This window comes from Anguilla anguilla, chromosome 12 (assembly GCF_013347855.1).
Source record: "Anguilla anguilla isolate fAngAng1 chromosome 12, fAngAng1.pri, whole genome shotgun sequence".
Lineage (NCBI taxonomy): Eukaryota > Metazoa > Chordata > Actinopteri > Anguilliformes > Anguillidae > Anguilla > Anguilla anguilla.
Genome location: NC_049212.1, coordinates 38,596,174 through 38,614,943, shown reverse-complemented (window position 1 = coordinate 38,614,943; position 18,770 = coordinate 38,596,174). Strand labels below are relative to the sequence as shown.

At 46.2% G+C, this 18,770-nt stretch overlaps 1 protein-coding gene across 3 annotated transcripts in view; it reads left to right on the top strand.

Moving 5' to 3' along the window:
* The window catches only part of vmp1 (vacuole membrane protein 1), a 40,502-nt gene that overhangs the window by 15,420 nt on the left and 6,312 nt on the right, over positions 1–18,770 (top strand). For 2 of the 3 annotated variants that reach the window (XM_035385357.1, XM_035385358.1), the window contains exons 6-10: positions 2,461–2,628; positions 3,863–3,994; positions 10,867–10,947; positions 11,477–11,593; positions 13,560–13,621. In XM_035385357.1, coding sequence (XP_035241248.1) covers positions 2,461–2,628; positions 3,863–3,994; positions 10,867–10,947; positions 11,477–11,593; positions 13,560–13,621 — 560 coding nt within the window. Of the gene's footprint in view, positions 1–464; positions 587–2,460; positions 2,629–3,862; positions 3,995–10,866; positions 10,948–11,476; positions 11,594–13,559; positions 13,622–18,770 lie in introns of those variants that run through there. The other variant, XM_035385360.1, reaches the window with a different exon arrangement.

Genomic DNA, 18,770 nt, shown 5'->3' with positions numbered 1-18,770 from the left:
GCAGTGGGGCCGTGCGCTGGCCGTGCGTCTCTCAGGAGATATTTAAATAACACACTGAAAGCCCTGCGCTCCTGGCGCTGCAGTGGGGCCGTGCGCTGGCCGTGCGTCTCTAAGGGGATATTTAAATAACACACTGAAAGCCCGGCGCTCCTGGCGCTGCAGTGGGGCCGTGCGCTGGCCGTGCGTCTCTAAGGGGATATTTAAATAACACACTGAAAGCCCCGCGCTCCTGGCGCTGCAGTGGGGCCGTGCGCTGGCTGTGCGGCTCTAAGGAGATATTTAAATAACACACTGAAAGCCCTGCGCTCCTGGCGCTGCAGTGGGGCCGTGCGCTGGCCGTGCGTCTCTAAGGAGATATTTAAATAACACACTGAAAGCCCTGCGCTCCTGGCGCTGCAGTGGGGCCGTGCGCTGGCCGTGCGTCTCTAAGGAGATATTTAAATAACACACTGAAACCCTGACGGCAGGCCGCTTGTGTGGGCACTCTACACGAGTCTTTAAAAGCTCAGTGACTGTAGTCACTGTTTGAAAGATGGTTCCCAGCACTGCACTTCTGAAAACCTGGAAGCAGGCTTTACTGGGAAAGGTAGACGCAGAAATCCCATGAGTATTCTGAACTATGATTCATTTTCTGCTTTTAAGTACCAGATTTGGGAGATGGTGTCCGATTTAGTGATCATTTTTAAGGCGCATGTGATCACACAGTCACTATTGTTTAATGGATATCTTATTAAAGTTTTTTTTTTTTCCTTTTCCTAAACCTGTAAACACAGTATTGCTTTGCTGTTTTCTGGCACAGGATGTTAAACTATTGGGTAATGGATGTGATTCAAGGGTTGTTTTTTTTTTTTTTTTTTGTCGTGACTCAACATTGTTTCTCAGAGAAAGAGAGAGCGTGAGAGCACGAGAGGGAGAGAGAGAATGGAAGATCGGGCGGGCGAGCGAGAGAGGGTCCACGGTTTGCTTGCCCACATGAAAGAGGGGGGAAGATGCCCATTAAAGTCCGTTAAAATCTCCATTATAAATGATTGTTATGTTTTGGTGCGTTTTCTTTTTGTAAATAAGCCCTTTGATAAAGGCATTGTTCGAGGAGAGCGCAGATGTTCGCTCTGGCAGGGTTCCGGTGTCTGGGATTGGCTGCTCAGGACGTGCCGGAGCACGCTTAAACCAGAGCGATACTTTGCCAGCCTGGCAAAACAACGGCACGGCACGGCTGTGTGTGTGGCTGCACCTATTAGAGCGCGTGAGCAAACTCCTCCTGAGGAAGGAGTTCGGTGAACAAACTGCGTTTGACTGCGCTGACAGAATCTACAAGCCTGCGCATCTGTATTACTGTTATTATTTATTACTTATTTATGAGAAGTCTGCTGTCTTCTGATTGGCCCAGAAAACCGTCTCTCGGTTGGCGGTAGTGTGTCGCTGAAGTCTGTGTTGAACCCGCCAAAAGATGAAGCTGATGGCTGATTATGCCTCAGAAGTGCTGCTTTGTGCGCGATGAAAGAGGGACTTTCCCTGATTGTGCTCGGCTGATCCCTCATCTGATTCTTCTTCTGATCCCTCATCTGATGATCCTTCTCCTTCTCCTTCTCCTTCTCCTTCTCCTTCTCCTTCTCCTTCTCCTTCTCCTTCTCCTTCTCCTTCTCCTTCTCCTTCTCCTCCTCCTCCTCCTCCTCCTCCTCCTCCTCCTCCTCCTCCTCCTCCTCCTCCTCCTCCTCCTCCTCCTCCTCCTCCTCCTCCTCCTCCTTTGAGCGCTGCTCTTGCTCAGTTTTCGGTTGTAATGCAGATGACTCTTGCTTACGGGTGTTTTGCGTGAGCTTGAGTTGTGTGTGCTGGATTTCGTTGTGAACTGAACAGAGTGTGTGCAGTGGTGTTGGAGTTTGTGTCTGTTGTGCACATGGTGATCAGACCTTCGATGGGGTGTGGGAAATAAGATGTAATTGTGTTGTTTTTATTCAGTCCTTTTCCCAGACACTTTGATGATGTCACTGATGAGTCAGGAGGAGAATCGGCACTAAGAGCACTAGGGAAGGCCTCTTTTGTGGCAGAATCCATTCTCAGGAGTCCCATCAAGCATTGGGCCTGATTGTGACATCACATGACTCCCAAGTGGTTTTTTTTTTTCAAGATAAAGTGCATTTGTGTGTGTTTTAGAAGACATTTTCCACTGAGGACCATTTTGAGAAATGAATGGAATTCATTTGAATGGAATTCCCCCAACCCCCCCCCCCCCCCCCCACACACTTTATTTCCCTTAACTTTAGTACTGAGTTTCAGCGCAGTGCTGCAAACTCAGTACAAACTCGGCTATGACTACACAGGAGAGACTTCAGGGACCAAAACCAGTTTCCCTCTCTCTGTGTGAGCCCAGAGGCTCACGGTCCAAGCGCCGTCACACAGGATGTTGTGTTTGAGACGATGGTGCCGCTGTGACGATGATGATGGTGACGTCCGTCTCCGCAGGGTCCCCACATCGCCTCGGTCACGCTGGCCGCCTACGAGTGCGGCTCCGTGGGCTTCCCCGAGCCGCCGTACCCCGACGAAATCATCTGCCCCGACGAGGACGTCCTGGACGGGAGCATCTCCCTCTGGACCATCATGACCAAGGTCCGGCTGGAGGCCTGCATGTGGGTGAGTGCAGCGCTCGCACCCCCCCAGCACCAGCACCAGCCCTCACGCCCCCCCCCCCCACCACCAGCACCAGCCCTCACGCCCCGACCCCCCCCCACCACCAGCACCAGCATCAGCCCTCACGGGCCCCCCCCCCACCAGCACCAGCAGCAGCACCAGCCCACATGGACCCCCCCACCACCAGCACCAGCCCTCACGGGCCCCCCCCCCCCAGCACCAGCACCAGCACCAGCCCACATGGACCCCCCCACCACCAGCACCAGCCCTCACGGGCCCCCCCCCCCCCAGCACCAGCACCAGCACCAGCCCACATGGACCCCCCCACCACCAGCACCAGCACCAGCCCTCACGCCCCCCCCCCCCCCCCCCCCCACCACCACCAGCACCAGCCCTCACGGGCCCCCCCCCCCCACCACCAGCACCAGCCCTCACGGGCCCCCCCCCCCCCACCACCAGCACCAGCCCTCACGGGCCCCCCCCCCCCCACCACCAGCACCAGCCCTCACGGGCCCCCCCCCCCCCCAGCACCAGCACCAGCCCTCACGGCCCCCCCCCCCCCCAGCACCAGCACCAGCCCTCACGCCCCCCCCCCCCCCACCACCAGCACCAGCCCTCACGCCCCCCCCCCCCCACCACCAGCACCAGCCCACACGTTCCCATCCACTGCCTCTGTCCGCCAGGATGTGTGAGTGAGGGCCTGTGGGAATGAGCAGGCCTCGAGAGTTAATGCTGCTTAGGAAGGAACACAGCTTTGGGTCTGTGAGTGAGTGAGTGAGTGAGTGAGTGAGTGAGTGAGCGCATTTACATTAATATTCCACACTCCCTGTGTCTGGGTTTCATTTTTTTTTTTTTTTTAAACAAAAAAAAGAAAACTGAAACTGTTATTTCTCAGATATAACTCGGGTCTTGTTTCCACTTATGATTATTGTAAAAATATGAGGATGTGAGAGTACTTTTATCTGATGCTGATGCGTGTGTGTGTGTGCGTGTGTGCCTGTGTGTGTGTGTGCGTGCGTGTGTGTGTGCGCGTTTGTGTGCGCGTGTGTGTGCGTGTGTGTGTATGTGTGTGTGTGTATATGTGTGTGTGTGTGCGTGTGTGTGTGTGTGTGTGTGTGTGTGTATGTGCGTGTGTGCGTGTGTGTGCGTGTGTGTGTGTGTGTGTGTGTGTGTGCGTGTGCGTGTGTGTGTGTGCGTGCGTGCGTGTGTATGTGTGTGTGTGCGTGTGTGTGTACAGGGCGCAGGCACGGCCATTGGGGAGCTGCCTCCATACTTCATGGCTCGGGCAGCCAGGTTGTCAGGCGCGGATCCTGATGATGAAGACTATGAGGAATTTGAAGAGATGCTGGAACAGGCAGAGACCGCACAGGTGGGTGGCATACCCCTCCCTTTCTCTGTCTTTCTTTCTCAGGAGTTGGCTCTCCTGTTCCCTCTGTTTTTATTTGCTCTTCCCCCCATGTGAAGGAGTTTTGTGTGACTGAGTTAGTTTTGTGTGTTTTGTGTAGCTGATGGAGGTTTGTGTGGCTGGGGGAGTTTTGTGTGTTTTGTGTGGCTGGGGGAGGTTTGTGTAGCTGAGGGAGTTTTGTGTTGCTGATGGAGGTTTGTGTGACTGAGGGAGTTTTGTGTGTTTTGTGTAGCTGATGGAGGTTTGTGTGACTTATGGAGGTTTGTGTGTTTTGTGTTGCTGATGGAGGTTTGTGTGGCTGGGGAAGGTTTGTGTGTTTTGTGTAGCTGATGGAGGTTTGTGTGGCTGGGGGAGGTTTGTATGTTTTGTGTGACTGAGGGAGGTTTGTGTGTTTTGTGTGACCGAGGGAGTTTTTTGTGTTTTGTGTGACTGAGGGAGTTTTGTGTGTTTTGTGTGGCTGGGGGAGTTTTGTGTGTTTTGTGTAGCTGATGGAGGTTTGTGTGACCGAGGGAGTTTTTGTGTGTTTTGTGTAGCTGAGGGAGTTTTGTGTGTTTTGTGTAGCTGAGGGAGGTTTGTGTGTTTTGTGTAGCTGAGGGAGTTTTTGTGTGTGGGCGTGTCGCCTCTGGGCTGATTGACAGCATTATTTTCGGGAGGATGTGTGTGGAAAAAGAGCGGCTCGCGGCTCACATGATTCGCTGGAGACCGTCCCGTCCCGCTCCTGGGTCACGTGCCCCCCCCCCCCGCCCCCCCCCACCGGGTGCTGCCCACCCTGCCTCCCCGACTGAAATGCCGAAGTGATGCAATAGCGGGGTCAGATGAGAGAGCAGACTCCTCCGAGCTCAGCACTCCGTGCTTCCCCTGGTGAGCTGCAGGGAATATTGCTTCAGCACGGAGCGCTCGGTACATCCTGTTTTTCAAATAAGCATTTTCTGCCGTCCCTTCTGCATGGTTAATATTTCTGCTGCACAGCTTGTACCTATTTTACCCACACGCGCGCGCACACATACGCACGCACGCAGGCACACACACTTTGTTCTAAAACATGATCTTTTCAGCTTAAAGTCATTGACGTTGCATTATCATTGAATTTTTTTCCTGCGTTGTTTTTTTGAGTGTGGCTCTCTCCAGGTGCACAGTGGGGAAAAATGGACAAAATGGCCATTTTCTTATTTGTGCATAGTTAACTAACTAACTCAGTTAATGCAGATCACTTCATTACGTCATAGGCATTTAGCAGACACTCTTATCCAGAGTGACTTACGCAAACGTTTTTACATGGCATTTACATTTGCGTCCATTTATACAGCTGGATGTATACTGAAGCAATGCAGGTTAAGCACCTCGCTCAAGGGTACAATGGCAGTGTCCTACCTGGGAATCGAACCTGTGACCCTATGACCCTTAAAGGTTACAAGACCAGTTCCTTGCCCATTACACTACACTGTCCGCCCACCCAGTTCATCCCCAGGAGGCGGCGGCGGAAACAGGAAGTGATGCGGTCCCGTGCCGCAGGACAGTAGGCCCGGGGGCAGGCCGGTGTCGTTTGGCGTGCCGACGCTCCTGTTAGCTCTTCCGCGCCGCGGCCACATCTGGCAGCGTGTTCTGGAATGTGCAGCGCTGGCTCTTCCCCCCCCCCCCCCCAACTGCTGGGAGCTAAGGCTGTGGAGGACACAGAACATCCTCAGGAAGACAACAGCCTCTCAGCCCAGGTCTCCGCCAGACCAGTGAGATAAACCTTCAGAAATACCTCGCTCCGCTTTTAAACAAAAAAAAAAAAGGCCCTGTGCTTTTAAACAAAAAAACAACAGCCTATGTCTCTGCCAGACCGGTGAGATAAACCTTCAGAAATACCGCTCCGCTTTTAAACAAAAAAAAAAAAGGCCCTGTGCTTTTAAACAAAAAAACAACAGCCTATGCCAAACCGGTGAGATAACCTTTCAGAAATACCTCTCCACTTTTAAACAAAAAGCCCCCTGTGCTCTCTCTCCTCGTCCTTGGCAGTAACCACACTTTGATTGTATTTATTTAACATGTCGTTGACATTGTTTGTAGCACATAATGTTTAACCTATGACAATAGCAGCATTTAAATTTATGTATTTTATCTTTTTTTTTTTACCATTTGTTTTTACCACTAAGTGACTATTATTAGTTAATGGCAAAAATATGAGACAATTATTTTTCTTTTTTTATTTTGCTTTTTTGCGTAATTCTGAACCAAAATTGAAAATGAGTCTTTTAGCCCTGCGCTTGGATGTGTTGTTGTTTGAAACCCCAATGCAAGCAGAGATTTGTGGGGTGTGGGTGAAGAGGTTTGCAGGGCGTAAGCAGGGATGGGGGTGCTGTGGAGGGACTTGCAGGGTGGGAATCGAGTGTCCTGTTTGGAAAGGGGTAACACAGGCGATGGCTGCCTGGGATACCGGAGCCCCGGATCGCTTGTCCTGCAGCCGGAATCAGGAGCATCTGCCCGGGGCGTGTGCTTCGAGCGCTGGTGTGTACCAGTTCGCTGGTCCCGCGCTGAGCTGTGGTTTGCCCATGCTCGTCATGTGACTTCTCTGAAACACCCCCCCTTCCCCCCCCCCCCCCCCCCCCCCTGCCCTTGTTATTTCCAGTAAGTGGTCTGAAAAGGAGTGAGTCAGTCAGGCTGAAACCACCTTCCCTTTAATCAGAGCTTGTTAAACACTTTGTCAACGTGGAGGAAATGTATATGTGTTTTCTTCAATGCAATTGTGCTTAAAAATTTCTGGCGATGAGCAAAAGTGGCTAACGTTGCACCAGGAGCCGAATCGGTTCGGCGTTCTGTTGTTAAGTGGGAACACGGAGTTACCCTCTCAGGACATTTGTGGCCATCAGCACATTTTTTGTTGTTTTTCTTTTCTTTCCTTTCCTTTTTTTAATTTTTTGTTTTTTAAAACTTATTCCCCCCCCCCCCCCCCACCCCCCCCCCTGCCCTTTCCCATACTGATTGGGAAACCTGTAACATCTGCTCGACTTCATTAAGAAAAAGAATATGCGGGGGCGTTCCCTTTGCTGACGGTTCCACACGACGCATGAAGCGAGCGAATTAAGATTTTCTGCTTAAGCAGAGGTATCGTTTTAACTCTTATTCACTTCCCTTATGAACAGAGTGCCCGGGTTGTGTGATGCGACGCCCATACTTACATTAAGTAAGCATTACACACTTGGTAAAAAAAAGATCACTTTAATAAGTTGGCTCGTGTTCTGATGTTTAATATTTTTTGTTGTACTTAATTTTAAAATAATAATCAAAAAATGTTTTTAAAATGTGGCGAGTTGAAGCAACAGAGAAAAAGTGGCAGTTTGGGGCCTCGTTCTTGATGGTTTCACTTCTGTTTTTTCACCCTGCTGATAAATATGCTTGTAGGCTGCTTCTCCCCGAGTTCTCACCTGGCTGAGAGAAGAAGGGTCTACAACTGTCAAATTCAAGAAAGAAATCTTTATTCAGTTTAACTGGACTGGATGACAAAATCAGTAATGATTTTTTTACATTTTTAATCTTGCTTATAGAATCGATTATCTGGTATTGGAAAAGGATGATCTTGAATGACTTGTATGTCTTCATGTTATGCATCATATTTTTTCCAGGCAAAAGCTGAAACTTTTCCAGGCAAAAGCTGAAACTTTTCCAGGCAAAAGTCTCCTATGGAAGCATTTAAATCGCCTATTGTAGTTTTTCTCTCACACGGTTCTGGCTGTTTGCTGTAACTGACTCCGTCTGGCTGAAGAGGGCTTTGGCTCAAGTAAGACTGGGATGAATATATAGGGTGTGACTAGACTTTATTGTTGTTTTAAATAATCATCAAAGTGACCGTTAATTTAGTCATCATCTTTATCTATTACATAGTCTCCTCCACCTCCACTAGCCCCCCCCCCCCCACCCCCCACAGTCTCTGTGATATCCCTACCGTAGTTAAAAACAAAGCAGTGGGTTTCCATTAGAAAAACCACACATTCCGCCAGGGCCTCAGATCAAAGGGAATCGGCGCGGTTTCTCGCTCTCGTATCAAAGCTTCACTGATTGGGCTGCACCAGATTTGGTGGCAGAATGTTGAGCCTGTGCCAGCGAGCGCGCCCTCTCTGCCGAATCCTTCACTCGCCACCTCCCCTAACGTACCCTGTTAGCGGCTTCCAGTATTTACGAAAAAAAAAAAAAACGTTTTCACCACCAGTTGCTTGGTTGACCGTATTTGGCATGAAAGTGTACCCCACAACCCTCTCTCTTATCAGAAGGTATGGCGGAGTTATTATTTGGAGAGGACAGAGTATTACCACCACTCTCTTCATCTCAGTTGAGAATATTCATTAACGTGCCGTCAAATTACAGCCTTGAAAGCTTGTAGTCTTTTACACTGTAACCAATGGATAGGCCAAACCAATATACACACATTTACTTTTTAAAACAACATTGTTTAATTATTTTATTACCGTGTAAATTTAGTTGAATGACCTGAGACTCGTGCAACATCTGCTCCTGTTAATAGAAATTATAATCATAATTATAAAATCGCTAAATATAATATGTAGTATTTTGATAATATAACACGGTAGAATATAAATACTAACCCTTTCAGTGGTGCCTATCTGACTGATGCTGTTGGAATACGTGGGTAACTAGAATAATAATAATAATAATAATAATAATAATAATAACTTTATTTGTATAGCGCTTTTCATAGATGAAATGCAGCCCAAAGTGCTTCACATTGTAGCAGATCAAAATTAAAATACAAATATATAGATTAAGATAGTAATAAATGCATAGATAGAGGCATTTAATGTGCATGAAAGGACTGCAGTGTGCATCATGTCCTTAACTTCCGTAAAAACCATTTAACAGCCTCCAGTTGAGTGTCCGGGTTTATTTACAGCTGGACAAACTGGTAGTGATGCTGTAAACGGGTGGCTAATGAAACTCTGACAGGTAAAATTAAATGAAATCAATAAAACACTATAAAATTTAACTCGGTTCAAAATAATGAATTGTCTGCACATTTGCAAATCGAAAACTGGTTGTGTGCTGATGGTATGACGTGACGCCTTATATTGTTTCAATTATTTTATCCTGTTAAATTTTTTAAATCTACAAACCTGTTCTTTGGGAAAAATACTTCATTTACAAAAGGCAGCAAAATTAGAATGGTTTCTATATTTATTTGTATAAATGAGAAATTAAAAAGATACAAATGTCCCGTAAGTCCTTTCCCGTTGAAGAGCCACACCATATGGGAGAAACATCACTGATTGCATCATAATTATCGGTAAAACCTCCTGACGGTTTTCCCTGTAATATTTAGAAAGATCGTTCGGACTTCCTGCCAGCTCCTGATTATCTCCCTGCAGAGTTTGTATTGGAGAGCATGTTACTGCCTATTTATGTAGAGGTTTGAGGCATAGGTGAATGGGGGTCTCAATAGCTGTAATGGCCCCAAGAGAATTAGTAGTTACCTAGTTAATTATAATTAGAGTAATTATTTGTTAGTCTCTTAAGTATGAATAGAATTTGACACCATTCATCTTAAGATTATTTTTGGTGAAATTGCTGCGCATGGGGTATTGTAAAGAATACTGAGATGATGTTGCCAAAATTAATAAGTATGAACTGCTTATTCTGGGAAGAATGTGATTATGTTGTTTTTTTATGCAGGGGTTTTATTTTATTTTATTTTTTAACTTCGAACTGAAGATACCGCTTGAATATAGAAATGCATTTAAAACAAGTTAAATTACCCAGAGCACCAAGTGACAGAATGTGTTTAATGCAAGTAAAAATAAGAACATATTTAGAAAGTACAATTTGAACAATGATGTAAGTGGTCTGTCTGTCGGGGTAGTTTTTTTTTTTTTGGAAGTTTAGTAATGGGAGAGTTAAATGTGCCACTGCCGTCTTATTCCAGGGTGTATTCTTTGTATTGTAAAACTGACACACGGGGGAAATGTGCTATCTGTGTGGGAAGCACTTCTGTCCTGTGTTTAGATTTACTCCTTTGTAATTCTTTAAGGTGTACTATGCTGTTAGTAGTTTACCCTTTATGGTTTTATTTTAAATGTAATAATAATAATATTACATTACATTACATTACAGGCATTTAGCAGACGCTCTTATCCAGAGCGACTTACACAACTTTTACATAGCATTTAAAAATATATATATATTATTATTATTATTATTACATACATATTATTATTATTATTATTATTGTGTATAATTATTATTAATAATACAACACTGTTGTATGACATGTAATGACAACACTGCATTTAAACAAATAAAACTTGTTCACTTTCCCTGCATTTTCTTATGCTAGTACTTGTGAAACACCCAATGAGAACTTACTTTTGTAAAAAAAAAACAATTGTAAATGTTATTCTATCAAAGTCATTATTATTTAACCTTGCATATATTTTCTGTATTATAAAACAATTGGTATAATCATTATAAAAAGGGTTTTGACTATTTAAAATGATCTTAACTCCCAGTTTTTTGTTGGAAATTCACACAAAATACCTGGGAAAAAGCTTCATGAATATTTTGTTTAATTTCTAATTTAAATTGCGAACTTGTTTATTTACATTTAATCAAAATGTATAAGGTGTGTGTACGTGTGTGTGTGTGTGTGTGTGTGTGTGTGTGTTTGTGCATGAATTGAAATCTTTGAATTTTAATCTTAACTTTTTCATGACTCTTGTCATCTCTTACATTTCTTTAATCTTTGTATTTAAGAAGTCATTTAACATCTGTATAATTAAGCATTTTTGCCGTATATGTGGACGTAATGTTTTTTTTTCTTTTTCTTTTTCTTTTTCTTTGTTCTCCAGGACTTTGCCACCAGAGCCAAACTTGCCGTGCAGAACATGGTGCAGAAAGTGGGGTTTTTTGGAATCTTAGCCTGCGCCTCAGTAAGTCTGTATCATTAGTGTAAGAAATGTTGCATGTGTGTCATGGTTGAATTATCTAAGAGTTAAAAACCTAACCCAGTCTCTTGAACGTAGTTTAACCAATTCACTCAAATTTAACTTCAGTACCTATTAAAAATTCAAATAATTATAATCACTGTTGGATCATTTTCTTTGTCATTGGTGTACCAGCCACCTTACGCTGATCTGTTGCAAACTTCTGTTAGACTTATTACTGCCTCTAACAACAAGAATTTTGTAGGATTTTCAAACCTGATCAATGTGTTCGCATGCCTGAGACAGACATGGAATTATCCAAAAGAAAATCAGCACATTGTCTGTTTTAGCATGCATTCAAGAGCTTCTTGTATAAATGCCTTCATGTATGCCTATTAATAATAATAATAATAATAATTATTATTATTATTATTATTATTATTATTATTATTATTATTATTATTATTATTATTATTGCAGCTTTTGCATAAGTGACCAAAGAGTAATGTCAGTGATGTAAAAACATCTCTTTCAGATTCCTAACCCCCTGTTTGACTTGGCCGGTATCACATGCGGACACTTCCTGGTCCCGTTCTGGACCTTTTTCGGAGCGACCCTCATTGGGAAAGCCGTCATCAAGATGCACATCCAGGTATGCGCTCCACGGCCAGAAAGGCAGTTCAGTGGTTCGGTAGCTTCACCTTTTAAAGTAACTTCATTTGTAAATAGTTTTGCCTCCATCAAGCAGGTTTGCAGGCCTGTGTGGTTGCTGAGACTTTGGCCTTTCTGATTGGTCTGTAGAGCGGGTGGTCCCTGCGTCAGTGTGGTGCCCTCAGGTGCAGTGTCACAGAGCTGACCGTGCCTGTGCTGCTTGGCCGGGAGCTCCCTTGGGGGGAGAGGGAGCCGCAGTGCTGGGCTGTGTGGGGTAGTGGTCCCCTCTGGGGGACTGAGCGTGTGCCTGCAGTCTGCCTGTGCCAGTGCTCCGGCAAGAAGGCAGCACAGCTCCCCGGTGCTCTGTGCCGTGAAGCGCAGGCCAGCTGCACGTGATGCCTGTGGCAGACTGTGCCAGGCTGTGCCTGACTATGCCTGACTTTGCCCGACTATGCTTGACTATGCCAGGCTGTGCCTAACTGTGCCAGGCTGTGCCCAACTGTGCCTGACTGTGCCTGACCATGCCAGGCTGTGCCCAACTGTGCCTGACTATGCCAGGCTGTGCTTGACTGTGCCTGACTATGCCAGGCTGTGCCTAACTGTGCCAGACTGTGCCTGACTGTGCCAGGCTGTGCTTGACTATGCCAGACTGTGCCCTCCTGCCAGAGCACAGCTCAGATAAAGCAGAGCTGAGTTACGGGTCCGTTTAGTGAAAGCATTGCAGTGAAGCTGAGAGGCTGAGCCCCATTTTATATTAAATTAATGAAACTCCAGAAAATTAATTTAAATAAGGTCCAGTCATGAGAAGCTCTATAGTTAGCCCATTTCTGGCATTTAAGAAGCATGATGCATCTAAAGCACACCTTGTATCTTTTGTCACGTGATCATTTTATGTGAAGTGTGAGACCTTTCCTTCACCATTCAAATCCATTTGTCTGTTCTACTGTACATTTAGCAGCCTAGCTTTTGCAGAAAGTGAAGAAAATGAGACCATGTATAATCTGTAGCACCACCGTTTGTTTACACACACACACACACACACACACACAGTGGTGCTAAAGAGTCTAAAAATGACCATCACAGGTGTTTTGTCTGACAAAACAATGACAGTAAGACTCCCACCCATTTATTTTTAGCTGTATTTTTTTGTTTCAAGATACTGGTCATTTTCTCTCGATTTTGTTCCAGGAAGGGGGACAGTACGTATGAGGAAAGGTTGATGAGTTGTTTAACAGATTCTGTCCCTGATTGGCTCTCACATTTCCTTTTGTCCAGTCAAGAACTCTGACTCACCAGATTGTAGACAGGGTGCGTCTGTGTGTCCGTGTGTCTGTGTTTGTGTTGGTGTGTGTGTGTGTGTGTGTCTGTGTGTCTGTGTGTGTGTGTTTGTGTGTCTGTGAGCGTGTGTGTGTTGGGGTTTCGGTGTGTTGGTGTGTGTGAGTGTCTGTCTGTGAGTGTGTGTTGGGGTTTCTGTGTGTTGGTGTGTATGTTGGTGTGTATGTGTCAGTGCGTGCGCGTGCGTGTGCGTGTGTGTGTGTGTATAAAACCACTGTAGGCTCTTAAGAAGTGATGCGTTGTGCAGTTGTACCAGTTTGTGATCTCACCTACATTTAGCCACCCCTGAGGGTCCAAATGACTGAGCCTTTGTGCTTTGGACCTTCTGCATAAAAAAATACCCCCCCCCCCCCAGGCCCCCAGAGGTCTTTCATTTCCTGTCATGATTAGCTGGCAGACGTGTGTCATGGTGCAAAGTCTGCGTTTACCCCCAATGGAGACACACGCCTGCTTCATCACCCTTCGGTTGTCCTCCATCAGGCCCGAAGGACCATCCAGTATTAGCAATGACGGCTTGCAGGAAAATGGCCGATTATCTGTTTACATCCTGTCTGTGTTTGTGACCATCATCGTCCGCTCACTCACTCACTCACTCTCTCACCCTCCCTCCTCCCCCTTTCCTCTTTACGCAGAAACTGTTTGTGATCATAACGTTCAGCAGGCACATCGTGGAACAGATGGTGTCCCTGATTGGGTGAGTAACACGACCTCTGGGTGATTCGACCTTCTGCGAAGATGGTTTAAAAAAAAAACAAGAAAAAAAAAGAAAGCGAGGTTGTGGTGGGCTGCAGGCAGACATGAAAGAGAGGAGTGTGAAAGGGGGCATCAGTCACGCACACGTCTTTTTTTGGGTTTTTTTTTGTTGCACTCTTTTTTGTGTTCTCAGTTTGGCACTCTTACACTGAAACACACTGAAGGGTGTGTGGCCATTTTAAGGTTGCCAGGGGATTTTTTGTTTTTTTATTAAAAAGAGAAACGATAATATAAAATTAAAGTACTTCTGGGGAGTGATGTGCACATTGACCATCTAAGAGTCCATACCCGCTGAATCATTTTTATTTATTGTTTCTAATTTTTGTAGCATTATGATGGTATTTTGTACAGAGATCAATACATATTTTCAGTATATTGATTATTAGAGATTGGTTTTATTTGAAAGCCCAGTTGTTTGTTCATTATAACTAAAATATGTGCTCAACAGTAACACTATTGCATTAAATACAGTCCAGGAAAGGGAACTGGCTACAAACAGGTAAACTTTCTTTTAATTAGCACACCTGTTCGTTCTGCAAATAAATCCAAGGTAGGATCAGCATTACTATCAAATAATGATTCCTGTTTGGTTTGCAGCTCAACATTTGCCACTGAACACCTCCTCCTGTTTAAATGGGTAGCTCAGAAGCCTCTGGTGTTATTTTTCCGATGTTATTTCAGTTTCAGTGTATGTTTTCAGTTGGGGCCCAACAGTTTTTTTTATGTGATGAAAGATTTTTTAAGCTTCTGAGGATCTGCCAGCTTTACAATGGCAGGTATCAGAGCATTCAAAAGGTTTTTCTGTGGCTTAAAGCAAGAAAACAAACGACAAGAAAGTTCAAAGCAGCTTACAAAGCGATGTTACGTTTCCGGAGACGGAACATATTCAACGGTATCCATTCTGAACCGTTTATTCACAATTGTAAACATGAAAATCGTTTTTTTGTGTAGTGATGTTGGTATAGGAAATTCCCTTGGGTGCAGTTTACATGGCCACAGGAAATGGCTGCACCTGAAATTAAGATGAATAAGTGGCTGTGTGTCCTCGAGTGTTCGCCCTTGAGGAGGGATGCTTGCAAACCGAGGCACCATCTTTCCCTCTTCAGCCCAGCCTTGTTTCGCCCCCCACTACACTGAGAACAAATCAAATGGATGGTAAATGGACTGCATTTATATAGCGCTTTTATCCAAAGCGCTTTACAATTGATGCCTCTCATTCGCCAGAGCAGTTAGAGGTTAGGGGTTAGGTGTCTTGCTCAAGGACACTTCGACATGCCCAGGGCGGGGTTTGAACCGGCAACCCTCCGACTGCCAGACAATCGGTCTTACCTCCTGAGCTATTTATTCTGTGAAATCATTCACAGAAGTTTGAAAACCGCGCGACTATGTTTAGTTTTTCGTGAAATACGCGTCATCTCAAAAGTGTTCGGATGTGCTGGGAATACAGCCTAACCACCTCGTCTGGGGCTGCGCACTTCTGTTGGGGCGGACGGTCCGTCGGGCTTTACTGGTAACGGCGCCGCCGGCTCAGGGAAAGGACGTGACGCTCGTTTCGTGCGAAGCGGCCGTCGGTCTGGCGTGGAGTTGCATCAGCAGCGGCTCGGGGGGGGGGGGGGGGGGGCGGGGTTCCATGAGGCGCGCGCGCGTAGATATGAATCGTCGAAACGCGAAGCTTCGCTACACACCTGCCGCGGGGAGCGTCCCGGACCCGGGTCTCACGCTCCGCCCCAGCCGCGCTGTCGAGCGGCGGTTTCAAAATTAGCAGCGCGCTCAGCGGAACTTTCTCTCGCCGCCCATTCAAACCGAAACCGCCTCGAAAATAACTCCACTCATTCATCAGAAACACTGACAGTTGAGAGACACGGTGGCAAAGCCTGTCAACCACACGCAGAACAGCTTGGAGTGATGAAATGTTGCAGGGTGAATTTATTTTTCTTTCTTTTTTTTCTTTTTGCAAACTTGGGACATTTATAATGAAATCAGAAATGTAACCCATAATCAGTAGAATTATGAGAAGCAGTTAAATATCCTTGAGTATGAATTTGCTGTTGAACCAATTACAGGACTTCGGGCTCTTGCTAATTATTATGCTCCAGACTATCTGTTAAGTTGGTTATCTACACGTGCATCCATAAAAAAAAACCAGGCCTGTCTTCTAATCCAGAGACTGTTTTAAAAAGGCTATGTTGTCATGCCCTTTGGTAAAAGAAGTGGTTTGTCATCGGCGCTTCTGAGAATCGTCTAATCGATGAGAAGGTGACCTAACGTGTCGGAATCAGTCGGATCCTCTCCCGCGGTGACCGCACAGCGTTGCTCACCAAGCAGACGTGTCATCGCAGTCTTGGTATCAGTCATGAACAAATCATTGGATAAAAATCTTCTGACACTTGGTTCTTATCAGCGCACCTTATTCTGGAACGGTGATATCATCTGTAGATAAAAAACTTCACGTATTCTTGGAATGGAAGCATTTCCTGGCTGTTTTTCACTGTAAATATATTAACTTGTCAACCCGCGTTCACTCGTATTCTTGGAATTTCGTGTGGAGGTTTCCAGGCTCGGCACCGTGATCGCTGGAGTCAGATAGCGTTCGTCTGTTGGCGTGGTGCAGTGCGATGAGTGGTCGCTGATGTGAGGAGTTAACGTGGCGTGGTAACATTAACCAGCCTGGTCTTTGTCAGTTCTGGAAAGCAGCGGAGTTGGGAGGGGCATTTTTAAATTAAACGTTTGCGGTCGCTCTCTCTGGGAAATTGTTGACCACTTGCTGCACACGTTCTCCTAATTTTAAGCTTCTCTCTAAAGGCTTTGTCTCTAACACATAAAGGCACAGGCACACACTTTGGTAACTGCTCTGTGATGGCAGTATAGGTTTTAAGGGGACTTTGAGCAGTGTGAGCAAGGCCATACGTGATGGGTTAGGGCAGCGTTTCCCAACCTTCTTCCTTCCGCGGCACACTTTCCAAATTTACAGAATCTCATGGCACACCACTCTCAAAAGCATAAAAAATAAACACCCTGCAGCCCCCCTCCGCACACACACGCACGCACGTAGGCCTAAATGTTCTTTTGGGGTTTTAATTAAGCGATGTGCATTTTAATTACATTTATTTTGGCGTTTGTGAATGGGATTTGTTCATTTAAGGATTTTTCACACGGCACACCGGTTGGGAAATGCTGGGTTAGGGGTTGAAAACCCACACTGTGTTACAAATGTGATTTCCAACCAATTTTAAGTTATTGTAAAAATTTATTGCGGTGGGTTAATGTCTCACAGGGTCTTTGTATGAACGCTGCATTTTTGAGCATGATCTTCTATGCATTTAGAAATGACTCATTATATGGTATGATGGGGGAGTTGGGAGGTAGGGGGGGGCATGGGGGTCATTTAAGGCACTTAAATCTATTTCTCTCAGACTCCTGTCACCAGACAGAACTGAATAGTCTGTTCTGTTCATGAGCCTGAGCTAGAAAAAGACCAGAAGTATATCAAATTCCCCTTAATAATCTGTTGAACTTTGGCACAATTTAAATTTTTTATTATATTTATTTTCTCTGTCATGGTGCGTCTGACCGGAACCTTGTCCTGGTTCTGGGCAGCACAGCAGAGGAGGCTGCTCCCCCCCCCGCCCCCCCTGTTTGGGGCCAGTGTTTTACAGTGTGGGCTAGTTTGATTGAGGATGGGTACACAGTGCTGCTCCCCCCCCCCCCCCTCCCCCCGCCCCTGCTGAGGTCTGAGGCCTAGGGGGGCTGTCCCAGTTCCAGATTAAAGCCCAGGGTTCTCTCTGACTTATTCGCTGTGGAATTTGGTCTTAAGGTTATGTGAGAATCCCTTTATCAGCGCTGGGGGGGGAAGAAAAGCTCATTTCAGACTCTGACTTCTGATGGCTGCGGTGCAAGTTAACCCTTTAAGGCCCCCCACCACCGTTTCCTTTTCGGCCGAAAGTGCAGCCCCCCTACAGAGGGGGGGCGGTGGTTTGGAGAGGAAGGCCTTCTGATTGGTTCCATTTAAAAACAAGCAACCGGTACTTCTGTTTGAAAAAGGTGTTTGAAAGTCACAACCGCCTTTTCCTGCTTCCTGCCTTGTTGGAGGCATCAAAGATTAGTTGTTTTTTTTCTTCCCCTCCTCTCTTGTACTTTTGAGTCTGTCTTTTGGTTCACTGTGAGTGTAAACCCACTTACGTAACACACAAATAATTTCATTTCAATTAAATTAATTATTGAAATCTTTATTGAATAATGATTTCTTAGAAATTTAAACATTGAAGTCTTGCTGGGGAATTGAATGTTAAAATATTACTTCGAGACCCCACGTTCAATTGTGTTCCTTATTTCCACATGACTGTTTCCCACGTTCTTCATTGATATTGAATTGGCTCTTCCAATCCCCCCCCCTTCACATGCACACACACACACACACACATACACACACACACACACACACACACACACACACACACACACACACACAGTGACTGTTTCACAGAGGCTTCACGGTTGTTACTTTATTCTAATAATAACTTGATTGTGTTGAATGGTGGACTCAGCCACAGAGTACACACACACACACACACACAGGCAGGGAAAAAACCGTGAGTGGGCGCAGAAACACGCAGTCACGGCCGACTGGATTTCACTCCCAGACCTCCAGCAGAAGGCTGACCCCATGTTTCCTCAAACACAGTGGCTGTTTGAGGAAACGCTGCCCGGCAACAGCGACTCCCGGTTACCTTCCCGTCGTCAGTGATGGCTCTCAGTGACCTCATCTGTGAATGACATCAGGACTTGCCGGCTGCCCTGACTTCTGCGAGAAGCCGCTGCGGGTGGGGTTGAGGTCGCGGCCGCAGCCGGGGCGGCCCTGTCAGCGCAGAGGCATGCGCGCGTTTGGGTCGGCGCGCTGCGGTGGTGAGGTCGGGGTGCTGATGCAGTACCTCATCGCTCCGTCCCGTCCTGGGATTCCTCTCCTCTCCTCTCCTCGGTGCTGAACCCCACATGCACAGAGGGTGAGCTCACAGACTGCGCAGAACTGCAGCATTTACTGCATGCAGAGGGCGTGAGCTCACAGACTGCGCAGAACTGCCGCATTCACTGCA